At 38.4% G+C, this 24,777-nt stretch overlaps 2 protein-coding genes across 4 annotated transcripts in view; both read left to right on the top strand.

Annotated features, from left to right (window-relative positions):
- TRPC3 (transient receptor potential cation channel subfamily C member 3) overlaps positions 1-7,769 on the top strand; it is a 33,705-nt gene extending 25,936 nt beyond the window's left edge. For 2 of the 3 annotated variants that reach the window (XM_063157057.1, XM_063157055.1), the window contains exons 6-12: positions 222-455; positions 1,550-1,814; positions 2,325-2,520; positions 3,597-3,806; positions 4,305-4,388; positions 4,874-4,949; positions 7,213-7,769. In XM_063157057.1, the coding sequence (XP_063013127.1) occupies positions 222-455; positions 1,550-1,814; positions 2,325-2,520; positions 3,597-3,806; positions 4,305-4,388; positions 4,874-4,949; positions 7,213-7,355 (1,208 nt within the window). In that variant the 3' untranslated portion in view covers positions 7,356-7,769. Of the gene's footprint in view, positions 1-221; positions 456-1,549; positions 1,815-2,324; positions 2,521-3,596; positions 3,807-4,304; positions 4,389-4,873; positions 4,950-6,753; positions 6,790-7,212 lie in introns of all 3 variants that reach the window. The other variant, XM_063157056.1, reaches the window with a different exon arrangement.
- A 464-nt stretch (positions 7,770-8,233) lies between these two features.
- Positions 8,234-24,574, top strand: BBS7 (Bardet-Biedl syndrome 7). Its single transcript, XM_063157054.1, has 19 exons — positions 8,234-8,325; positions 8,480-8,545; positions 9,805-9,867; positions 10,675-10,850; positions 11,391-11,577; positions 12,232-12,304; positions 13,216-13,332; positions 14,163-14,293; positions 14,897-14,981; positions 16,386-16,488; positions 17,062-17,254; positions 18,239-18,313; positions 19,372-19,437; positions 20,358-20,497; positions 21,450-21,614; positions 21,699-21,808; positions 21,916-22,019; positions 23,483-23,606; positions 23,906-24,574. The coding sequence occupies exons 1-19, from the start codon at positions 8,290-8,292 to the stop codon at positions 24,037-24,039; spliced, it is 2,148 nt and encodes a 715-aa protein (XP_063013124.1). The 5' UTR covers positions 8,234-8,289; the 3' UTR covers positions 24,040-24,574.
- Positions 24,575-24,777: the final 203 nt, after the last annotated feature.

Genomic DNA, 24,777 nt, shown 5'->3' with positions numbered 1-24,777 from the left:
TGAACTAGGTTTCCATTAATTAATCTCAATTAATACTTTGCTATTTGATGAACCCTGTTGAAACCAAGAGAGAATAACCTTAGTGATGAGGCTGTGATACTGCAAATAAGTGAATCCCTGCTCCACTGGTATCATCCACTTCCATGAAATGGGAGAATGCAGGGAATTTAAATGACCACAGTTGGGCAAACACTGCTGTGCTTTTTCATTTCTTGTTGCAGGTATGATGTGGTCAGAATGCAAAGAGCTGTGGCTAGAAGGACCCAGGGAATACATCTTGCAGTTATGGAATGTTCTGGATTTTGGGATGCTGTCCATTTTTATTGCTGCTTTCACAGCCAGGCTCCTGGCATTCCTTCAGGCCACAAAAGCACAACAGTATGTGGACAACTACATTGAGGAGAATGACCTCTCCGAGGTCACACTTCCTCCAGAAATTGAATACTTTACTTATGGTGAGCTTAGTTTTTTTTCCAAACATGGAAAAAGCTTGAAGGATGCATTTAGAAGGCTCTCTTTACCCTAGAGCTAAATTTGACCCCCTTGATTTTAAACATTTGGAAGTTATATTTTATTCTTAGCTAATTGCACAACAGATTAAAATATTGATGTGATTCCTTTCTCTATTTTTTGATTCAGTTGTTTGATAGTTATTCATGTTCATAAGCATCTATCAGCATTTCCTCCTGTCTGTTTAAATAGAATAAAACTGCAAAATACTTATTGCAGTGCAGAGATTGTCCATAAAGGTGTGATTCATCTGTATTTACAACACAAGAAAATGCTGCTGACAGAGTATTTTAGGATGGGCTTCAATATATTGTAACAGCAGACTTGGTTTTGTTCCTTACCTTAATTGCAGTATAACCAATCTGAATATTGTGTACTGAATGTAATATCTGAATATAACCATTGTGCATATGTAAATACACATTTAGAAACACAGGGTATTTTGATATGAAACACATTTTAATTCAGTGTTGCTCTGCTGAAATGGTGTGTGAATTCGCATAGTAATTTATGAATTTCTGTGTAACTCAATTGTTTCTGTGCACATTGTGTGTAAAACCCACAATCCTATTTCTTTTGAGGTAATTGACAAAAATATTTATGGTCACTATGGGAGCTAGGTTATATCCTGCAAAAAGAATAAGCTTGTTGTGACTAGTAAATGAAATTGTTAATCAGGCAGCACTTAACTGCCCATCAATAAAAGACCAAATCGGAATAAATTTCCCAGCTTTAGCATAGTGCTTGTTAAGATAGCTAATAGAGACAAAAATGCAGTAAAAGTTAGTTACTGTGTAGTTCAGGTTAAAATGCAAACTGCAGAAGAAAATGTCATGTTTCTTCAAGTCACTTTTCTTCTAACAGAAGGTAATGTAACTCATAATTTGTGACTTAAATGAAAAAGGAATAGAGCAGCAACTGTTAGACTCTTCAAATATTTGTCTCAACTAAATTCAGACATGTTAATGGGAAAGTCCTATCAAGGTTTATTCCTCAAGATTGTGATGAATGAGTAACCCCTGTGTTTCATATCTTCCAGCTAGAGATAAATGGCTCCCATCTGATCCTCAGATAATATCTGAAGGCCTTTATGCAATTGCTGTTGTTCTCAGCTTTTCTCGGATTGCCTACATCCTTCCTGCAAATGAGAGTTTTGGGCCCTTGCAGATCTCCCTTGGAAGGACTGTAAAGGACATCTTCAAGTTTATGGTCCTTTTTATTATGGTATTTCTTGCATTTATGATTGGAATGTTCATACTGTACTCCTACTACCTTGGAGCTAAACTGAACCCAGCCTTTACGACGTAAGTATGAGGTTTCATTGTAAGTAAAAAGCCAATCAAAACTTTCAGGTTTTTCATTAAGATAACAAAGTCTGTGAGACATTGTGTGCTCTCTGTTAGCATTAAAATAAAACTGAAGACCTCAGAAAGCAGAACACAAAAGACCAATTGTTCCCTGTTTGTATAATGGAAACTTTCATTTCAGCCTGAAATAATTTCACCTGTATATATTTCAGTCACATAGACTTGTGGGCTACCAATTGGAAGAAAATATTACTTGATATAAAATACCTTTCTAGTTCCTGTTGTTCTGCATGTATTGTTACAGCTCTGTTAGCTGTGATGGATAGGTGGAGCACAGAGGACAAATGAAAAGTGCTGTGGAAAATGCTTCCTTGCATGTTTGTTGTTTTGATAAGTGCTCTGATTCACAAACAAATTAATTGAGGTTGTTTATCAGTCACTGTAAACATAACTTTTCTATTTCTTTGTGTAGTTAGTAATAATGCCTTCCTCTTTTTTTTCCTACAGAGTGGAAGAAAGTTTCAAGACCTTATTTTGGTCAATATTTGGCTTGTCTGAAGTAACCTCTGTTGTCCTCAAATACGATCACAAGTTCATTGAGAACATTGGTTATGTTCTTTATGGCATATACAATGTCACAATGGTGGTGGTTCTGCTCAACATGCTGATTGCCATGATCAACAGTTCATATCAAGAAATTGAGGTGGGTTCTCTTTTCAAGTTGTTCTCGTCTGTTATGCTGTAAAAAGGACAGAATTAATAGGAATTATTTCAGTGGTATGCAAAAAGTACAAAGAGATTACCACAGGAAAAGATATCACAAAATGAAGAAGGTTGACTTTATCTAACAACTCAGCCAAGCTGCAGAACCTCACAGGATCTAAACAAGTTTATCTCATGTTGTGTACACATTGTACTTGGCATCCAACTGCAGTTAAAAAACAAATCAGAAAATGTATAGTATTGAAGATACTTGGGTTTCAAAAATAAATCTCAGGCTGCTGAAATGAAAGTAAAAGTGTATTTATAGTGCCAGTTTTCCAGACCCTGAGTTCAAAGAGTACTACATTCACACAGATGCAGGCACACGCCCACACAAACAGGAAGAACAATTATCTAAGACATGGTGTACAAATGGATACGTCATTCCCAGTCTTTTCAATGAGTTCTGGGGAATATTAGTGAATTCAGGAGAGAAAACTAGTTATAATCCAGCCTTGGAATACTTCAGTAAGAATCTGTGAGGACAAAATAGGTTTGTCAGTGTTTAACACAATTTCTTCAGGACCACAAAGTTTGCATTTTCTATACTCCATTATAAATTGGAGTTACTTGTCCTGGTTATGTAAAAAACTGTGAGCACTACCATTTTAAGCCATTTTTTGCCTTGAGCCTGATACTTCAACACCTGTGCAAGTACCAAGCGCATGTGACCACTTTAATAAGAAAAACAAGGCTTGAAAAACCCCTGAAAGCTCCACTTTGAATAGCAGGGAGTTTATATGTTGGCTTTCACTTGATGCAAAAATTATGCTTGCTTAAATGCTTCATGTTCTTGAACTAAGTATTCTCAATCAAATGTTGCCATAAAGAGAACTGAAATTTGGTTAAAATAGACTCAGTGAAGTGGTTGCATTTCTGCAGGACTGCTGGAAGTCTTATTAGCAAGAGTATAATATTTTATCTCAAACCACAAAGATCTTTCAAAGCAGCTTCTTTGAAAGAACGTTTGCACTTCACAAAAACCAAGAGCATCATCTGTTTTATTTCCCAACACAGGATGACAGTGATGTGGAGTGGAAGTTTGCTCGTTCTAAACTTTGGCTGTCATATTTTGATGATGGAAAAACATTACCTCCACCCTTCAGTCTTGTACCAAGCCCCAAATCTTTTTTCTATTTCATCATGAGGATCATTAACTTTTCCAAGTGCAGGAGGAGACGGCTACAGAAGGACATTGAAATGGGAATGGGAAACTCCAAATCAAGGGTAGGTTCTGAGATCTTTTCATTGCAGGAAAGAGTTGTGTGTCTGTTCCACCAGTCTTCTTTTCTTTTTAGTTTTAGCCTGTAATCCATGCTTCTGATGCTAGTAGAGTAATTAATCATTTATAGCAATAAATCTCTATTTCAGACTGCATAAAACAAGAAATAGACTAAAATTTTATTAGAACAACCAAATCTGGGGAAACACAATGAAAAGAAAAATTTATGAGTATTCAAAGATGCAAATAATTCCTACAAGGAGTTACTTGAATATTGATTAAAGATACTTTAAGCCTATTTCCTCAGAACATGATGGCCAAAATTATCAGCATTAAAAAACCAAAACAAAACCAACATAGAATTCAAGGCAATCTCATTTTTTAAAAAATAATACTCTGATATATCAAAAGATGGAACAACATGTCTTTAAAATATAATAATGGACCTGAATCCTAACTTTGTGTTCCATAATTTGTTTTAATTTTGTCTTATTTCTTCCTAGTTAAACCTTTTCACTCAGTCAAATTCCAGAGTTTTTGAATCCCACAGTTTTAACAGCATTCTCAATCAGCCAACACGCTATCAGGTAAGCACATACAGTGACCACTGTCCTGAATAATAGAACTGTGAGAAGGTTCTTGCAGAATTTTGTGCTTCAAGTACAGTTTGCCTTCACCAGAGAAAGAAAACCTCCTGTAGAAATCAAACTCTAGGATGCTCCTTGAAAAAAAACATAGTTATTGTCCAAGCCCATTATTTGAAGCATTTCAAAACTAGCTCATGCAGTACTTAAAATTGGTCTTTGATGACCCCCTTGGGAACATGTGAGGAGCAAACATCTGAAACTGGTGAAGGAATATCTGAAATGGGTTTTTGGGTAAGGGATGTGAAAGCTGAGTAGGTTGGCTGTTCCCTTCCTTGCCCAGCATGCCTCCATTTGAGGCAAGTACTTCATCTGGGGCTGCTCATTCTTTCTCTTAGGCTGGTGTGACAGAGAGAGCTAAGAAAGAAAAATGAACAATGTTTAATTATATAATCTCAGCTGATTATAGAACTGTTTTAATCTGGCAGCAAATAATGAAGAGACTGATAAAACGCTATGTTCTGAAAGCACAAGTGGACAAAGAAAATGATGAAGTCAATGAAGGTAAGAAAGAGACTGCAATATTCAGAGGCAGCTTTTTTCATGTTGTATTAGGAGCCAGTATTACACTGATGCATGGGGGTTTTGAGTGAAAAGAGGGATTGTTTGTATTTCACATGCACCGAGGCTCAGGAAGTAATGGAAAGTATGCCCATGTCATCAAAAAATGGAAAACTAGGACTAAAGAAGTAGAACTGAGAAATATTATGGCTCCTATTTTACAGATATAAAATGAGAGCACAGACAATGCACAGAGGATATCTGTGAAGGAGCCATTAACTGTATTCACACTTCCAGAGTCCTAATCAAAGCTGCAGGATCTTCCTCTCTGTTTCATTCAACTGAATACACAATTGCACACAATTTACCACTTTACACCATGAACTATTTGTCCTCCCTTCATAAAGCTGTGAGGAATAATCACCTCTGAAGCTGCCCATCATTAAACAAAGCTCTACAGTCAGCTGCATGGTGACAAAAAATGACAAATGTAGCCTCTATTTTAGTGGGAGACCTTTTGAGAAACAGTGGATGTGAGCTCTCTGGCAGATGTGAGAGGTGCTTGCTCCAGTTGCACACCCTAACTCACCACTGGGATGAGATTATGGCAAAGGTTGTCCTCTTCTCTCCAACCTTCTAGGAATGAAACACAGGCCTGCAGTCCAACAAGGAAACCCCTGTGCTCTGGGCAGATCCCCAAACAAAAACTCTAGCTGGAATGCTATCAAGCAATAGAGTGATGCAGTGATGGACAGGCTGGGGTCAGAAGATGCTTTACTGGCACGGCAGCATCAGGCAGCTGTGTGCATGTGTGGTGTGAGGGGCCTGAAAGGGCTGCTCAGCTCTCAGCTAAGGCAGCAAAGCTTCTGTTTGGCTCCTTAGTTGCTCTCTGCTTACCTATAACTCTCTTCAGCAAGAAGCAGGGAGCAAAAAAGATTAAATTAAGTCCCCCTCAGTGCCTTCAAAAGGCAAGCATTGTGCACTGACTGTTATCCTGACACTTCCCCATCCTGTGTGGATGTACAGAGCTGTGATTGTCAGTGACAAAAGCAGACAGGCTCCTAAAAGTGAATCCTCTCAGTGTGCTGCTCTCCTGAATTCCCACTGCTTTCCTCCTGTTCCTGCTCTGTGATGTAGGAAATCATCTACCTAGTGACTGATGAAAAAACTGTTCTGTCACCAGCAGAGCCAGCCCCTTTCCAGGTCCCTGATGCCACTTTGGTGTTGCGAGAGATGTGTTTAAATTAGAAAGACAGCACAGAAGAATCAGGGTTTACTGACATCATGGTTCTGGCTTTGGCACCAGGTTTTGTAGAGGGCAAGTGACCCTTGAGTTCTTGAGTATCACTCTTCAGCTGCTAGCCAAGTGCTCTGTGTCTTGAGCATCTCATTGTACCCAAAGCACAGACCCAGCCTCTGAAGACAGAATTCTTGGAGTCTGCTGTAGCCTAAAGAGAAAACATTGGCATTTCTGTACTAGAACTACTTTAACAAAAGTCTAGAGATTTTCCCTGCTCTCCATCACTAGAGAATTTAGGTGCCTCTTCATACTCTTGTATTTTGTACATGACAAATCATTTCCCGAGGCAGGTGCTGTGTAGGAATTCACGTCCCTCACACTTGCTGGAAGAACAGATTTGAACATTTTTAAAGGCCTTTGCTCTTGAACTGAATATCCTACAAAGCAATACATGCTGCTGATTATTATAAGCCTGGCTTTGACAGCTGTCTTTGTTTAAATGTGTTTTTTGTATTTGTGTCAAAATATAACATCATGTTAAATTGGTTGACTTTTTCTAATTCCAAGGATGTTGGTAAGGAAGAGGAGAGAGACTCAGAAGCTGTGAGTTTTACTGCCAGCTCTGCCACACTTTTCCTTGTGATTTTGGCACACCTCTTCAGAAAAAACCTCTTTTCCTTTTCTCTCTAAAAAGGGGATACTAATATTTACCAGCTGTTCAGCAGAGTTGGTGTGATTAATTCATTAACCTTTGTACAGCCCTTTGGGAATCTTTGGTGTTGTATATATACATGGAGCATAGTGTAAGACCCCAATGGACTGTTAAAATGCCTTAGGTGCTATTAGGGCTGGAGACACATCTCACTGAGAATGAGGATGAGGTAAATCCTCCTGACCCATCCTATACCTGCTCTCATGAACATTTTGGGATGATAATCTGAAAGAGGCACTGATGTGGCTTAACAGGAGAGTATTCACTGAATGTCAAACTTTACTACTGAGTGTTTCTTTCTGTTATTAATGCAGGTGAATTAAAGGAAATCAAACAGGACATCTCCAGTCTTCGCTATGAACTGTTGGAGGATAAGTCCCAAGCAACAGAAGAGCTGGCAATTTTAATACATAAACTCAGTGAGAAACTAAATCCCAATATGCTGAGATGTGAATGATTCAACAAAGGAACCGTGGCTTCAATGACAGCACAACTATTTATTGGCAATAATATTTCAGTATCTTATACTTGAAAAAAATGTATTGTAGATTTTTAGCACTAAATAACTTTATGTACAGCTTCTCTGGAATTTAGTCTTAGGAACTTTTAACTCACCACAAAAAGATTGCTCTCTTCATTTTAATTGTTTAAAAGCAAGAACTATCATAACATTTTTTTTTTTGCATTTATGCATTAAAAAGGTATAATGGTATCGATTGCTGATATTTTAACAGGTTTATGATTACATATGGAGAATTCTTTGCACTAAATTTGCAAGACAAAAAAATAACAGACACAGTATAATACTCTGTTCCTTGCAGTGTCCAGGTACAAAATAGGATTTTTCATACTACAATAAACCAACTAGAGATGAGTGGGGGATTACTTGAAATCTTTGTTCTTTATTAGTGGTGCTAGTAACGCGTGTAAGCCCAGAACTCATGGAATTGCTGAGAACCAGGTAAGTGGCAATGTGATGGCAGCAGCGTTATTTAACATGTCAGTGTATTCACGTACTCGCGCCGACCCTTTCTTAATTCAGTGTATTTACCCTTCGGAGAGAAAGGATTTATTTTTTTAACTCGGACCCCGTGCAGGGCAGATACTTTTGGCTTCGTTGTTAAACAAACCATTCCTCCCGCACGTTCGGCACCGAGCCCGGGATCCCGCTCGGGGTCGTTCCCGCGGGAGCCGCTCCGGGGCGCTCCCGGCTCTGCCCGCCCCTCACCCCGCCCCGGCGCCTTCCAGCCAATCGCCGCGCCCGTCTGGCCGAGTCCCCGCCCACCGTCCGCCCGCCCAGCCAATGAGAGGCGGGCCCCGCGTGGAGGTTGCCGCGGTGACGGGCGGCGGGCGCGCCGTGCCCGCGGGAGGGACGCGCGTCCGGCGGAGCGATGGAGCCGAGCCTGGCACGCGTGGATTACCTGCAGGTGGGCACGGCAGCGCCGGCAGCGCCCCGGCAAGGGAACCAGGCGGCACGGCCCGCCCGGGGCCGAGGGGCCGCCGTGCGGCCGGGCCTGCGCGCTGCCCGTGGCGCGTCCCGGCGCTCCGGGCCCCGCTGTGCAGCGTCTCTTGCATCCACAGGTGGGAGTGACGGCGCAGAAGACGATGAGGCTGCTGCCCGCCTCCGGCAAGAAGGCCACGCAGAAGGTACCGAGCGCCTGGTGCTTCGCTGCCTCTCCTGTCCTCTGCCTCATCCTAGCGTTAATCAACTCCAGATTTCCTTAGATACAGGACATTATAGGGAAAGACTGTGCAACCCCATTTGGGGGGTTTGGAAAACCTTATTTTGGAGAAAAAGAGAAAAAAAAATCTGACTTCGTGATTGGAAAACTTCAGAACCAGGAAGGAATTTTTGTAGTTCCCAGCATTGCTGAAACCACAAGGGAGTTCTTCCACATTTCTCTATTTTGGTTATACTAACATTTAAGCCTAGAGGAAATGGCCTGAAGCTGAGATGCAATAACATTACTGTTATACCTGGTATATTACCTGAAGTAGTAACATTACTGTTATACCTGGTATATTACCTGAAGTAGTACCATTACTGTTAGGATGGTCAAGCATTGGAACAGGCTGCCCAGGGAGCTGGTGGAGTCACCATCCCTGGAGGTGTTTAAGAGGTGTCTGGATCTGGCACTGGGTGGAGTGCCAGTTTAGGAGTTAGAGTAATAATGACAACTTGATAGTTGAACTTCATGATCTTAAAGGTCTTTTCCAACCTTAATGAGTCTATAAAACATTTATTTTTAAGTATTTCTTAATTTAATTAAGGCAACCTTGTTAGGGAAACACAATAAAAAGAGCTGCATTTTTTTTCCCTCGGTAATAAAGTCTTAGTGTGAAAACACAACTTTTCCCAAGTACGTCTTCACCTCATGGTTGCTGACGTTTACAAGTAGAAGCAGGAAAAGGATTGTAAATGCCTGTCCTTGAAATGCTGCTCTACATCATATTTCTAGCATTTTATATAGATCTTTAAAGTATACTTTAAAGTATGTAATTAAATAGTCTAGAAAATATAATTAATTTTATAACAGAGGGGCTATTTACAGTAGCATATAGTGACCAGGCAAGGGGGAATGGCTTCAAACTGACAAGAGAGTAGGTTTAGATTAAATATTAGGAAAAAGTTATTCCCTGTAAGGGTGATGAGGTACTGGCACAGGTTGCCCAGAGAAGCTGTGGCTGCCCCATCCCTGGAAGAGTTCAAGGTCAGGTTGGATGGAACTTGAGGAACCTGGGGTAGTGGAAAGTGTCCCTATCACTGGCAGGGGGCTGGAGCTGAGAGATCTTTAAGGTCCCTTCCAAGCCAAACCATTCTGTGATTCTATGAATACAGGTAAAGCATTATTTAAAACCACAGCTGTGTGTGTAATAAAAAATAACACTGTATTGTACTTTTGAAGGTGGTTGTTGGAGATCAGGATGGGGTCGTTACGTGCTTTGGCATAAAAAAGGGTGAAGCTGTGGTAAGTGGAAATGTTCCATTTAAAATTTTGTTTTTGCAATGTTCTTCCCAGTGAACTTTGGAAGTCCCTTATTTATTCACGTGGCAAATAAGATGCCAGTGGAAAGTTTCTTGGTAGAGCTGTGGACTGATGCCTAACTTGGTGAGGGAACGCTGATCTCGTGCCTGTTCAAGCACAGTTATAGTCAAAAAGTAATGTGAAAGAAAAGTAATATCCACACATTTTGCACTTCAGCCAAGTTGGGCTTAAGCCTGGGCACATACACAGTTATTACAATGGGACAAAAACCTGCAGAGATTCATTAAATCACCTTAGGGATTTGGACAAACTGATTGCTTTTCATGCCCAGCTCAATAAAAAATAACTTTATTTCACAGGTTTTCTTCTCCAAGTTGATGGTTAGCTCATAAGTATTCTATAGCAATACAAATAAATCAATGTAGACTTTTGGAATAAGAATGTAACATGTGAGAGAGAGTGTGTGTATGTGTTGTTCTTTAAAATAAAAAACAAACCACAAATAACACAGTTGACAGCAGTGCTGAATTTTCCCTATGGATGAATTAATAACAATGAAATAATGAAGTCATAATTTACTATGTTTTAAAGCTTTTTTGTATTTATTTACTCATAAAATGCTTGGTTACTCTGTGATTCTGAAATAAATACGCAGATTATTTTTGTCTGTGTACAACCCATTGCATCTTAGTTTTGCCAGAAATTGAAAGTCAATTTGTTATCCTTTATGTTAAAAGATTAGCAGAAATATAATATTGTGATTGATCAAAATTGCTTTCTTGTTGACAGCCAGTGTTCAAGACACTGCCAGGACAAAAGATCTCCAGACTGGAGCTGGGAGGAGCTCTTAATACACCACAAGAGAAAATTTTTGTGGCTATAGGATCTGAAGTCAGAGGTTTCACAAAAAGAGGGAAGCAGTTTCTTTCCTTTGAAACTAACCTTACTGAAAGCATCAAAGCTATGTATGTATGATAATTTGCATTTTTGAGAGCTCTAGCAGATTGTTAGTTTATGATTTTATGCAATAATTTTAAGCATATTGTGTAGGTGACATTAAGTGCCAGTCCAGCTTCATCTTGTGCTGCGACCTGTAGGAGGAATTGGGGATATCTTGGAAATGTGGGGGGAATTGGGAGTGGTCTGGAGGCTCACACACTGTGTGAGCAGAGCTGGGGTTATTGCCACAGTGTGTCCTGTCCACAGAGCTCCTGGAGCAAAATCTCTTTTGGATTGTGTTGTAAGATGCTGCCATGGACAAATCAGCATAAAAAATATAATAATGAAATTTCTATAAAGATATTCTTAGGGATTTACCTGAAGATAGGAGTGGAAATGTGAGAGCTGTAGAAACCACATGGTTTTAGTATTTATAAGGAACTCTAAAAGCTGGAACAGCTTGCAGGGGCCCATAATACCTTGGAGCTGTGAGCATAGTAGGGCATAAAAGCATAAAGGACTCTTGCTGCAGCAAGATGCTACAGGAAGTGTTTTCTTCTCCTCAGGCACATTTCAGGAGCAGATCTCTTTCTCTGTGCAAGCTACATCTATAACCATTACTGTGACTGCAAGGACCAGCACTACTTCCTCTCAGGAGATAAAATCAATGATGTTCTCTGCCTTCCTGTAGACAAAGTGAGCTGCATCACACCGGTGCTTGCATGTCAGGACAGAGTGCTCAGGGTGTTACAGGTTCAAATGTCTCCTTCTTTATGTTTTATGTATGGATGCTATGGAATTGGACTGATTATTAAGGGAACAGGGCTTAAACATCATAAGGATTAGTGTATTGTGCCTTACTTGGGAGTGTTGCTGCTAGTGCATTCCCTTTCTGCTGATTTTTTAAAGGAAAATCATTATCATAAACTTGTAAAAAATGAGGATTAATGAAACCACTGTAAACAGGCTTTGGGATTCATAGGTGGAAGTTGATGACAAATTGGTCCCTTGTAACTAAAAGTGCTCACATACTCATTTAATTTCCTGAAGTTTTTATCACTTTGGGAATTCTTGCTCTCATCAATTACTGTTGCGACAAGTCTTGAGTGATACTAAGCTATTTAACAAATTAAATTGCTAGATGAGTATTATCATTTTAAATGATCCAGGAAACATTTCAATAGTCCTATGTTTTATTTCTACAGACTTCACCCTGTTTTAGGCTTAGAAATGGTTTTCTCATAGGAGTTTGAATAAGTAAATGTTACCTTTTAGTATGATCTGTAATAATTTTGTCATTGTGGGACATTGGTTTGGTATGTGGCTGGTGTTTTGGAGTTCCTTTTTTTTCTTGTTTTGGGGGATTTTTTTAACAAATTAATTGAAGATTGTTTTTTTTATCTTCAGGGATCCAATTTGCTGTATGAAGTAGAACTTCCTGGACCACCTGCTGTTCTTGCTCTGAGCAATGGAAATGGGGGTAATAAGACTTTGAATATACACATAATTAATAATACTGTTTTACTGTATTTTTAAGATTATGTAGCTTGTCTTAGTTATTTTATCTTGATTTTCAAGCTGATGCTAAAAATGCAGCAGAAAAGTGACTATGCAAGGTAATTCTTTTACATATAAATAGACATAGAGATATGACTGTTTTAGACAGTTCTAAATTATATTCACATTTAATTGAAGGCCTCTTACAACACTAGTGAGATCTGAGGTCTCATTGTGTAAAAACAAACTGGACTTTTGGGGGCCATGTTCAGATTTTGGGTTTGTGTTTCCCTTACACATGGATTTCCATAACTGGAATAGATGGATGGATGAGAATATTGAGTAGAGCTGACATAAACTGAGCCTGGAAGGTTCAAACTTAAAATAGTTTTGGTCATCCTTCCTGCTAATCTGCTCTAACCTCATAGAAATCTCTTTAGGGTGTTAATCTGGTGCTTAATTTAGTTTCAGTTAGGTTGTGTGACAAACATCCAGAGCTGGTTTGGAACAGTAGTTCTTCATTGCTGAGATTTTGGCACAACATTCACTGCTGGGTGTGTGTTTGGAAAGGATTTCTCTGGTTTTCTTCTGTCAAGTCCATCGAATAGCCTTTATACTTCAGCCTAACTTTGATGAAATACATAGTAATAAATACTGACTGGTTTTTAGGCAGAACTCAAGTGCAGGGTGCAGCCAAACACAGAATAGTGATAGCCACAAGGAAATGACCAGGATGGGTGCAGTTTTCATGGATTTGTTTTCAGCTTTGAAGCCTGACAGTTCCATTACTAATTCAGTGTTTTCTTTTCCCATGGGCTGCAGAGTGTAACTACACAACATTTTGAAGTTGGTGTGCTTGATTTTATCAATTCTAAATTCAGTTTCTGTGTTCAGGTGATTCTGGGGAAGAAATTGTGTATGGGACTTCTGATGGGAAATTGGGTGTCACCCAGATTACTGGTACCAAGGCAATACCAAGGTGGGAAATTGGAAATGAAAAGAAGAGAGGAGGTATGTCATGTGTCTCAATTTCTCATTCTTTAGCTTTCCAGCATACCTGAGGCTTTGTTAAGAGTAGGGTAATCAGGAAATCTTATTCATAGATAACTCTGGAGGAATAATGTGATTATGTCATTGTGGTTATATCAGCATGTGATACTTACATGACTAAGGTATCTTTAAGTCTTCTGATTTTCTGACAAGTAATTTGAATCAGTTTGTCTTGCTTTGCATTTTGTGTTCATATCATTTCCAGTATTGTAGCAAACTTTTGTTTTTACACTATTTTTAAAGTGGTGTTTGTAAAACAGTGTTGATTCAAATTCAGTTGAGATATTTGTAATTTTTCTAAGTGTGTGTATATTTGGCAAACACACCTGCCAAACTTATCAGATGTTCAGTGGTTTTAAGGTCTCTAAGAGTCATAGTAAAGGGTTTTGTCTGAAGGTAGAATGTGTCTCCACAATAACTGATCAAAACTTTCCCAGTTTTAGCCTTGGTGTGCTGCTTCTGGAGCATCTGTTAGCCCCTACTGCTTTGTAAAGGACAAGATCAGGAATGGAATGTATAAATACATTTTTATTTAATCATAAGAGTTATCACCACATTATTTTCTTAAAATGCTTCTTAGTATGTCCTTAGTCTTTCTGTGAAATATGGAACCAAAAAAGTTTACCTTGAGTCTGAAGCACAGGGGAGGGACTTCAGCTTTGAGGACTTATCCAGAAATCTCACTAAAAGCTGGCCAGGACTCTGTTTTGTGTAACTGAGTGTGGCCTGTGTATTATTGTATCAGAAACTGATAAAGATGAAGCAAATGGCATTGTTTTCTTCTTCATTAGGTATTCTGTGCATTGATAGTTTTGACATTCTGGGAGATGGAGTTAAGGAATTACTTGTTGGACGAGATGATGGAATGATAGAGATTTATAACTTTGAGAGTGCTGATGATCCTGTCCTTCGACATGATTATGTAAGTCCTCATTCTTCATACTCTGCTGAAAAAAACCCAACTCATTAATTAAAAATAAAAATCAGTATTTCAAAATTTACAGGATCGTTACTGCTAAAATATGTGGTTTGGTTTTAATTTAAGAGGTTTGTAACATTGACAATATGAACTTGAAATCAGTATGGTAACATGTAAGAATCAGAAAGTGAAGTAGTTGTGATTTGAGCAAAAATCAAAACAATGTAGAGAGCAAAAATCAAAATAATGTAGAGAGTGTTAAAGTTTTGGCTTAGTTGACTGCTGGGTGAAACCTAATCCAGAGTTGCTTTCTGAGTGAAAAACCCAAGAGTGTTGTGCATAGTCTGTGATTTACAGGTTAATAAATGGAAGCTGCCAGGGCTTCACTGAGCATAATTACTTTGGTATCAATTGTTTAAAATAGTAATTGGATCCAGAGGGATCATTTCACTTCAGTCAGATTGCTAATTTCTGCTGGAACAACACTGTCTATCAGTGTTTTGCATTCAACTTTTCAATATGTTTGCTATGTGGAATAGGATCATCCAAAAGCTTCTAAAATGAGTGCAGTGATATTTCCCTCTGCTTGAATGTGTTTATTTGAAGGCTTTGTCAGAGAGCATTTCATCAATCCAGGGTGGCTGTGTGGGAAAAGATGGCTATGATGAAATTTTAGCAGCAACATATTCAGGTAAGCTTCATGTCATTGACACAATAAATGCCATGTGTGGTGAGGTGATAAAATGAAGCAGGTTATGTTGTTAGTGCAACTCACATCTCTTAAAATTTTGTGTTGAGAAGATTTCTTCTGATTTAATATTTACACTTTAAAAAAGTTTACTGCATTTAAACTGTGAAGATTTTAGATCTTAAGATATTCCTCGTGTGTAACACAGTGGCTGACTATATTTTGGTGTCGACTGCTGCCTTAATGTGATGAATTAATGAGTATGTCTATACAAATTATTTATGATTTTTTTAATATGTATGAAAAGTGTGGGTATACAAGCATGTTTTTATTTTATTTTTCTGTGTTTTATGTTATTTCATTCGTTTTCAGCTTCAGAGTGCTTTAAATGGGGTTGATTTTGATTTTAGTTGGAAATAAAGCTCCCCTGTGTGAGGCATCCCAGCAGCTCCTCTGTAAGCCTTGAGCTATTGGCCTGTCTGTGACAGAGACCATGATAAACATGCTGCATTTGTCAGCTGATGGGAGCTAAAATATTGCTAATTCTCTGCCTTTAATTACCTTCAGTGCTAAAAGTTAACCTATTGAAACTTCTTGTGATGAAAATCATACCATTGGCAAGATGCAATCTTCAGTCAGTTACTGAGAAATAATGCTGTTCCAAGTACTTCTTGTAAACATTTTTGAGTGATCAAAAGTCCCTTGCACCTGACCTCACATGAATTGTGTTGGTATGATTGGCAGTACTTGGTACTGTTGCACCCTAAGTCCTTTGTGGCTTCTTTTAGTGGGAATGTTGTCAAGATCCTGGATGATAGAAGGAAGGGGAAAAGTGAAAGCCCGTGTTTCCCTGTGGGCTTTCAAAGGTGAATTCTGGTCGGATGTGCGCTAGACTGATTTTGGCAGAGAACTGGAGCTGTAAGCACCCATTCTTCTCTGCATATCATACCTGAGGTATCAGAATATAATCAATTAGTATTTGGTTTTAGAAATAAATGTAACTTAGTAAGCAAAAGTATAACTTTTTCAAGCATCAACATCCAACCTCTAAGCCTACTGAGCAGCATCTAGTTTGCTATAAACACATTGAACAGTTTTTATTTTGTTTTCAGTACTGCCAGTAATTCAATTTGTGAGAAAAAATCCAACTGCTCAGTTAAAAACTGCTAAAAAGGAATTTATTGCTCAAAGTACTTAATGAAGACAAAGTAATGTTTTCCAATTTAAGCATGAAACCCATAAAAAGTGCTGCTCTGTGTCTAGGATTAATCCTACACAAAAGGATTAAATTGGGCTCAATTTTCTCTAGCCAGTGTGTGGAACAAACATCACTCCACACATAAAATAGCTGAGTGTAGAATTTTCTTTTTAGCTTATAAGGAATATAAACTTCATATATTGGTTTAGGCTGGCTGACAGGACTGACTACAGAACCTGTCCATAGAGAAGGTGGATCAGGTGAAGAACTTAAATTAAGTCAAGAAATGCAGAACAAGATTTCATCCTTAAGGTAATTGTGCTAGAGAGAAATTTAAATGGAAGAATGGAAATGTTAAAAGCTGAAATGTCATCTCTCCTTTTTATCTCACTGGATTTTCTTTATCACTAATATATCTAGAAGTAGAATCAAACCTTTTCAAAGTAGAAATGAATAGCAGCCTCATTTCACAGCCTTTTTCTATCTTGCCTTCACATGATGATGTCTTAATGCTTTCTGCCTCAGTGCCAGTAAGATAAGATTCCTTTCTTCCTTGCTGCTCTATAGCTTCTAAATGATGGCAGGAAATAAGTCACTACCATATTATTCAAAATGAATTGTACTCTTCAAGGAAAAAGTTTGTCCTTTCCTCTCTCTCAAAACCCTCTTTTGGCAAGGAACATGTAAAATCCACATGTCCATGTGATAGAGTTTATATTTTATCTTTGCTAAGTACATCTAAGGGGAGCCATCAGTCACTTCTGGCTGAAATATGGAGGACAGGAGATAAACATGATTGCCTTGCAAGTTTAAACTATTTAATTTCTAGTCTAGCTCTATAGTTGCCTTTTTTTGAAGACATTATGAGTGGTTTTCCTTTTCTAGGAATGAGTTGGAACAATTGCAGATAAAAGTGCTCCAGGAACGGGAGAAATACCAGCAGTCCTCTCACTCCAGCACTGCAGTTTCCTCAGTACCTGCCTTCAGTGTCAATGACAAGTTCACACTGAACAGGGATGATGCCAGCTACAGCCTCATCTTGGAGGTGCAGACAGCCATAGATAATGTCCTGGTGCAGGTCAGTGGGGCTTGTTCTTGGTGGATTTCTTGATGCATAAATAAAACACTCAGAGACTTTCTAGTTCAGAAAGCCAAGTTGCAGCATCTTAAGGACATGACATGCTTGTAAGAGAGAAAATACAACAAATTCATATTGAGCAGAGCAGCTTTACATTGCCAAAATAGACCAAAGTGGCTGCTGTAACAGAAGATTTCTTTGTAACTTTGTGTTTGCTTTTGCATATCCTTATTTAAACACCAATTAAATGGGGTGCACATCTTCACTCGCCAGTTAAGTGCCCTCTGTAGTGGAAAATTAATTTCAGAATGTTATGGGCCACCTGTTCACTTCCAGTGTGGAACAGTGTCTGATTTGTGTGCAGCTGGGGAGAAATAGTCCTGCCCATTACAGCCACCTTAATTATTCCTCCTACTGTATCAGCTGAAATTAATGCCATCTTTGGTAGTCAGAAAGAGTAGCAGTACTGAATTACCTATTTTGGGAAATGCATGAGGAGAAAAATGTGACAAGGAGGAATTTATGAGGTGATTTTTCTATAACAAATGGGAAAGTAGTATTGTACGAATTTATTTTTCACTTCTTAATAAAAATCCTGTTTTTATTAAGGATGTTACAGAGCAATGCTAAGCTACAGCTAATTTGTCACAGTATAATATCAGATGTTTCCATAGCTAAATGAGAAATAAAGAAATTGTTAATCAACCTTTCATGTCTGAAAGACAGTTACAGATTTTACACTGAGGTTGTGGTAAAGCAGCCCCCCAGGAGTTCAGGACTCTGTAAAGGGAATAAGAGCAAGATCATCATGCTACTCCAGGATTAAGGAGTAAGCTGCATGTCTGTTAGGCTTTTGCCTCTGAGATGAAGCAATCTCCTTGCCTCTCTCTCCTTACAAAGCTTGATGACAGTCAGAGGATAAATGCACTTGGAGCTACTCAGGAATGTAAGCTCTTGCTTTTTCCTTCCTCCTGTGTTCTGCAGAGTGATGTCCCACTGGACTTGCTGGATGTGGATAAAAATTCTGCTGTTGTTAGTTTTAGCAGCTGTGATTCTGAGGTGAGTGAAACTGAAGAGGGGATGTCTGGAGAGATGGCATGATGGAAACCCTTAATATTGTAGCAAAAATAGAACTTGGATGTATATATCTCTGATTGAAAATACATTCAGTTAAACTGCTCATCTGGTAATTTTGGAGAGCACAGCTTCTTTAGAGATACTGCAGAATGGGGAGCTACAGGCAGGTCCTGATGTAAGGCAAACCTAAATATGCAAAAATATCTCCTCTCTTCCTTTTTTTTGTTCCTGAGGAGGATTGTGAGAGACATTCAGTATTGCTCTCTTCTCTGGATTTCATAGACTCATGTATGTTTACTTCCAAGTAATTTAGGTGAAAAGTGTTACATTTCTTAGTTAATTCCTAAAAATTATCTTTAGAATGTGACAGTTCTACTGTGTGCGGAGTCAAATGTTTGCATGCCTTTTTTTATATGTTATAACTACAGACTTAAATAGTTAGAATTACTATTGACACTGAGGGCTGGGGAGAAAATCCTGAAACCACCTTAGGATTTATTAAAATCTTCTGTAAAATCTTCTCCCTTTTAACAGTCTTTTTAGTTTTAAGAACTGAATTTGCACATCATTGTTCTGCCCTGGAGCTCCCAGAAATCAGCTTTTTATTTTAGGTTTTGTGCCATTTGTGGTGATTAACTTAGTGCTTTTTGGGGTGTATTTTCTTACTGATCCTGCTTTAGCTTTTGAAAGTTGAACTAATTTTGCAGATGAGTGGAGTGGGCTGACATGCATTTTTCAGATGAAAAGTAGGTATCTGTGTAATCTTTGTAGAGATATTAAAGAGTGTAAGAGGCTTTGGTTGACTTCTTCTTACAGAGAGATTTTATTTTTTTAACTCCATCATAATTAAAACTAATTGGAACATTCAGGGGAACCAAGGATTGCTTTTTTGTATTTAACTCTTGTAAACAGTTTTGCATGCATAGCAAAAACTTCACTGTAACGTAGCTACAGTTAAAAAAGACTAGTAGAGATTTTGTGAATCCACAGACCTATTTTGTGTTATTTTCCTGTTTAATTCTTTTTTTTCCTTTTTTCAGCCAAATAGCAACTTTCTTCTTGCAACTTACAGATGCCAAGCAAATACTACAAGACTTGAACTTAAGGTAAAATGCTCAAAAATATGTTTCATAAAATTCATGGTTAGTCCTGCTTTGGAATGAAGAGCTCTCCATGTGGATCAGTCCAATTTCTACTGCTGTTTTTTTCCTAAGACCTTCTAACCTGGGGCTTGTGTTCCTTTCTATTTGTCTTTAGGATTTCTAAGGGCTTCTAAAAATATGTCAGAGGAGAGCCTGGGATCTTTTTGAGTGTCCCTAGGATGAAAGCAATGGGGACACCACAGATTGGGAAAACATAGAATTCTGAAGGCAATGTGTGGACCTTAAAGCTGAGGGAGGTGTGGGAAAGAAAGCTCTGGCATTGTTTATTCTCTGAAGTGTTTGAAGGAAATGACATTGGGAACTAACAAGGGAATATAGGCTCAATTTGTATTTTGAAGAGGAAGCAAATCCTATCATCCCATGCTTATTATACTTAAAGGCATGTGGGTGTTTTGGAATTTATTTTTAAGGATCTACCAAATCCATACATTTTATGGCAGCCACCACAGGAAATAATGAAGGAAATCCTGATTAGGAAAATCCTCAGCATGCCCACAGGCATGAGGTTTTCTCTTTTTTATTGCAGTCTTCTAATCTGATACATGTTTACGTAAAACTTTCAATTTTTGAGGCTTTTTATTTTAACTGATCAGAAACTGATCAGAAAACTGATCAGAGTTAGAGGGTGCTATTAATATTCATCTAATACAGCAGCACTTCACTGGACTATGCTCCATTTAGTTTTAAAACTCATCTGCTTTGTTTATAGTGGCACTATCAAGTAAATGTAGTACTGTAAATATTCCTGAAATACTAGAGGCTGTCTTTAACATACTTTGAATATTCACTAAATTTCCAAACAGTGGTAAAATTATCTTTTTCCTTTCCTTCTTCTCTGTGGGGTTCTTCTTTCCTCTCTGCAGGTTCGCTCGATTGAAGGACAGTACGGGACACTTCAAGCATATGTAACTCCAAGAATCCAACCAAAAACCTGTCAAGTTCTTCAATATCAAATTAAGCCACTTTCACTTCACCAGAGAACTCATTCTATTGACCAGGACAGGTATGTGCAAAGGAAAATCAATACCTTTTTTCACTTGGAAAAAATGACACAAGGCAGCTGAAATGTTTGCTCGGTCAACTTAAGTATGGAATTTGTAAGCCCTAACCTACATTTTTGAGCCTGTAGTTCCATTTCATGGATTTCCTAATAGAAATAATGGATTAAATGGATTCCTTGCCACTCTTGTTTTGGGGCTATTTTTCCTTTTACTGCCATGGGTGGCAGTTCAGCCCCATGTGTTAGTTGAGCTGAGGGTGTGGTAGAAAGGAAGCTTTCCTCTGTAGGTAACTGTGTTTTCAGTTTCAGCCTCATTCTCTGCTCCACCCTTTTCCTCTAATTTTTTTCTCACAGCTAACTTGGCCCCAAAATTGAGCCAAGACTTTATCTCTCTGTTATAGGAGTTTTGTATTTTACACAGTTTCTGATGGATTTTTGCCCACTTCACTAACATCTTGTATTGCCTCCAAGGATCTGCTTGTTCAAACCAAAACTGAAGAACTGAAGGGAGGATACCAAAGGCTTCAGTGTGCAAATGAGTTCCACCATGCCTTGTTCTTGATAAAAATGCTACATCTGAGGTTTACAGCATGGGAAGCTCTTGAGGCTGTCTTAGTCATATTTGCTCTTGTCAGTTGTTTACCTTTGTCCTAAATTTCAGGTTTAACAACTTGCAGTGGGACATCAAAAACTTCCAACTTGTTTTTTTTTTCCTAGATCTGACATGCCTAGTGGGCGGTGGAACTTGAATATGCATGTAGCTTTGCATTTTGAAGTACAGAAAAATAGCTGCAATCTACAATATGTATCTGTACTTAGGGAGAGACCTGTTTTATTACAGGGTGCTGATTAAAAGGAAACCACCACATGGAACTGAGCTTTTTTTACATGAACAGAGTCCGTCCTGCTTAGATATTAACTGTCCTTTTTGTCTTTTAATTTCACAATGCCACAGGCCCATGAATACACTTATGCTCAAAGGCCAGTTCAGTTTTGCTGAAATTCACTCCTGGGTTGTGTTTTGCTTGCCTGAGGTGCCTGAAAAGACTCCTGCTGGAGAGTGCATCACCTTTTATTTTCAGAACACTTTCCTGGGAACACAGCTTGAAAGTACTTACAGGTAAAATACAATTACTAAACCTAATGCATGAATGCATGCATGTGTGTTCAAGTTTATGTATTTTAAACTGTTCTTCTTTTATAGAAAAGGTGAGGGATATTTTAAATCTGACAACATCTCTACAATATCCATCCTCAAAGATGTGCTTTCCAAAGAAGCTACTAAAAGGAAGATTAATCTCAACATATCATATGGTAAAAATTCTTCTCTATTTTGTTGTACTTCAGTTCATTTGTTATTCCCATAAATGGAATACGTAGTACTCATTTGCTTGTTGGGGTTCTTTTTTACTTCCTGCTAGATGTAAATGAAGAATCTGTGAGGCACACCTTAAAGCTTATCCACCCTAAATTAGAGTATCAGCAGCTGCTGGCCAAGAAGGTGCACTTAATAGATGCTTTGAGAGTAAGTATCTGAATTCTTGGGGTTTGATCTATATGGGGGGGTTATGCTGTCAGATACTAAACCATGGCTCAAGTCACATGTGTGTCATGTGGGGTGTGTTCCCTTAAATTAAATTAAAGCATGTATTTGAAGTGTCTAGGAGAGAAATTTCTCCAATGAAAATTCTCTTTTTTGCTCTATAACTAGTGAATAACATGTAGGATTACTGAAGATGCTTAAATTGGATGGTAGGAGGGCAGCCAGCTTTATTGTCTGATGTTCTCTCCTAGCCTGCTGTTAGTTTCCAGCTCCTTCTCCCTTCCCACTAACATTTATAGTTTTTTAGGTCATTCAGGCCAGATGCAATTTCTTTGCTTTGGAACTTCATCCCAGTGTCTCATAATTTCTAAATCATCTGCTTTTGAATCTTTTGCTTAATACCTTCCTCAGTAGCCTTTGGGAGGTACCAGTTGGGCAGCTCATCTCAGTTCTTAAGACTTTTTTCCCCAAGAGCCAGGATTTTCCTGTCTAAAGCTCACCATCATGGAGTTGGTATTTATTATTTAATGGAAGGGGAGGTGAAAATGTTCAGCCAGTTCTCTTTTGTCCTTTTAGGGGATTCAAATACTTGTCAGAGCTCTTCAGATAGCAGAAAAGCTGACTACCAGTGAGAACCAGTGTGACACCAGTGTGAATCTTTATTATCACTGAAAGGGTTTTACTTGGGCTTGGTTTGGGATTGAAACTATTTTTTTGGGCAAACGAGGGATTTAAACAATAATAGAGAATTAATTCTTATTGCACATTGTCGTTGTGCAATGTACATCTGTTGTACATCTTGCTTGTTTTAGACAGCAAATCTTTGACGAATTTTTTAATCACCCATTTTTTGGATGGGAACTTATTGACAGGCAGTAAAATAATCTAATGATTGATAAAAGCTGTTACCCCAGCAGACTCTCAGTGCACAACACCATTACCTCTTGTCTAGAACAGAAGTGTGCCTTTCTCTGGAGGATAAAAAGGTCTGTACTATCAACCATCCCAAATTGGTCTGCTGATAGACTGAGGCTTTTTAGAAGAGGCATTCAAAACTTTCTGCTGTCACAAATTGAGTGATACTTTCAGAGTTTACTTTTCCCTTCAGACTTCATGGAATGCTACACTTTTTTAGGAATTCATTTTTTCTAAAAATGAAGGTATAGTCAAGACTTGAGTCTGTGTGGTGTGATCCTGTTCTGGCTCAGAGCTGGAAGCTGAAATAAGCAGGATTTTGAGAATCCAGTCTATGAAGAGACATCTGGCATTTCATTAGGAGACTAGAAAATGAGGCACTCTGAAATAACACTTGCTAGTTTACAAGGGGATTGTCTTCCCTTTGAAGTACTTCCTTCTGACATATCTAAGCTTCATTTCTTCTGACTTACCTGCTCTTACAACACTTAACCTGCTGTTAGCTCTTACCATTTTCAACTGTCTTTGAGGAATTACAAGTTCATGAAGGCAACCTGGACTTCCTGCTCCCAAAATACCGCAGCATTTTGGAAGAGGCAGATCAGCTGCTGGAGGAGTACAAGAGACAACCTGCACATCTCGAGAGACTTTATGGTTTGTTGACAATAAAGCTTTATTGAAATGGAGCTTAACATCCAGAGACATGGCTGAAATAGACAGCTGCTTATATTTAGATGATTCTTGTCTTTATGGACATGGTTAAAGATTGTGTTCAAATTCAGGATGGCACTTAAGAATGTATCAAAGTTAAGTGGCTTGGATTTGTTTACAGTTGAACGTAAACTTTAAAAACTCTTTTAACAACTGGAATACTTGGTATATAATCATGAATTAAAAGTAGAGATACCTCCTACTGAAAATAAATAGTAATTCCTGGAATTTTACCTTTACAGGTATGATCACAGATCTCTTCATAGATAAATTTAAATTTAAAGGCACCAATGTGAAAACCAAAGTTCCTCTCCTTCTGGAAATTCTGGATGGCTGTGATCAAGATGGATTGATCGCTTTTTTTGATGCTGCCTGACAAGGAAAAAGCAGAGTAATTTTTCTGGTTTTAACCAAGGCATTTCAGTATCAAGTCAAAAACACTTTTACTCTTTTGTTGTACTGTCAGTTCTTAGCTTTTATTCATATTTATTACCATATTGGATACAGTAGAAAATTTCCTATAAACTGTTGTGTATGTTAACTGTGTGCAGAGGTTTTATGTACAGTGTTAAGAGCTCAAGAAAGACCAGATGTAAATACCAAATATCCTTTTGGCAAAAATGTTTTCACTACTGTTTAGGATGACATGGAGTGGCCTGTCCCCCAGCTGCAAGAATGGATGAAGAAACTGTTTCCAGAAACTTGGATGGATTTGGAAAAAATCTGTGTGTTTAAGCTGTACCGAACTTAGTTTTTCCTGTTGTGTTGAGAATGTGGTGTGAGAATCTCACCAGACCCTGATGTAGCTGGTGTGTACAGAGGGGGGAGAACTCTGAATTTTAGACTGATAGCAGCTCCATTTAAAGCCACATTTGTTTAGGAATGGATGGCATTAAACTTCCTCAGTGCTTCTCCAGCCTCCCTGTGCTTCATTTCAAAGCTCCACCTACTTTCTCACTTGGTTTTATTTAAAATTACGAGAGATGAAGCAGCCAGTGGAGACAGAAATGTTTGCCAGTAAAAAAGATCAACTTCATTGAAGTGACATAGAATCACCAAGGGTGGAAGAGACCTTTGAGATTATCATGTCCAACCATTAACTTGTCATTATCAC

Source organism: Melospiza melodia, chromosome 5 (genome assembly GCF_035770615.1).
Source record: "Melospiza melodia melodia isolate bMelMel2 chromosome 5, bMelMel2.pri, whole genome shotgun sequence".
NCBI classification, from domain to species: domain Eukaryota; kingdom Metazoa; phylum Chordata; class Aves; order Passeriformes; family Passerellidae; genus Melospiza; species Melospiza melodia.
Note: the sequence above shows the minus strand (reverse complement) of the source record. Positions and strands in the feature narration are given on the sequence as shown.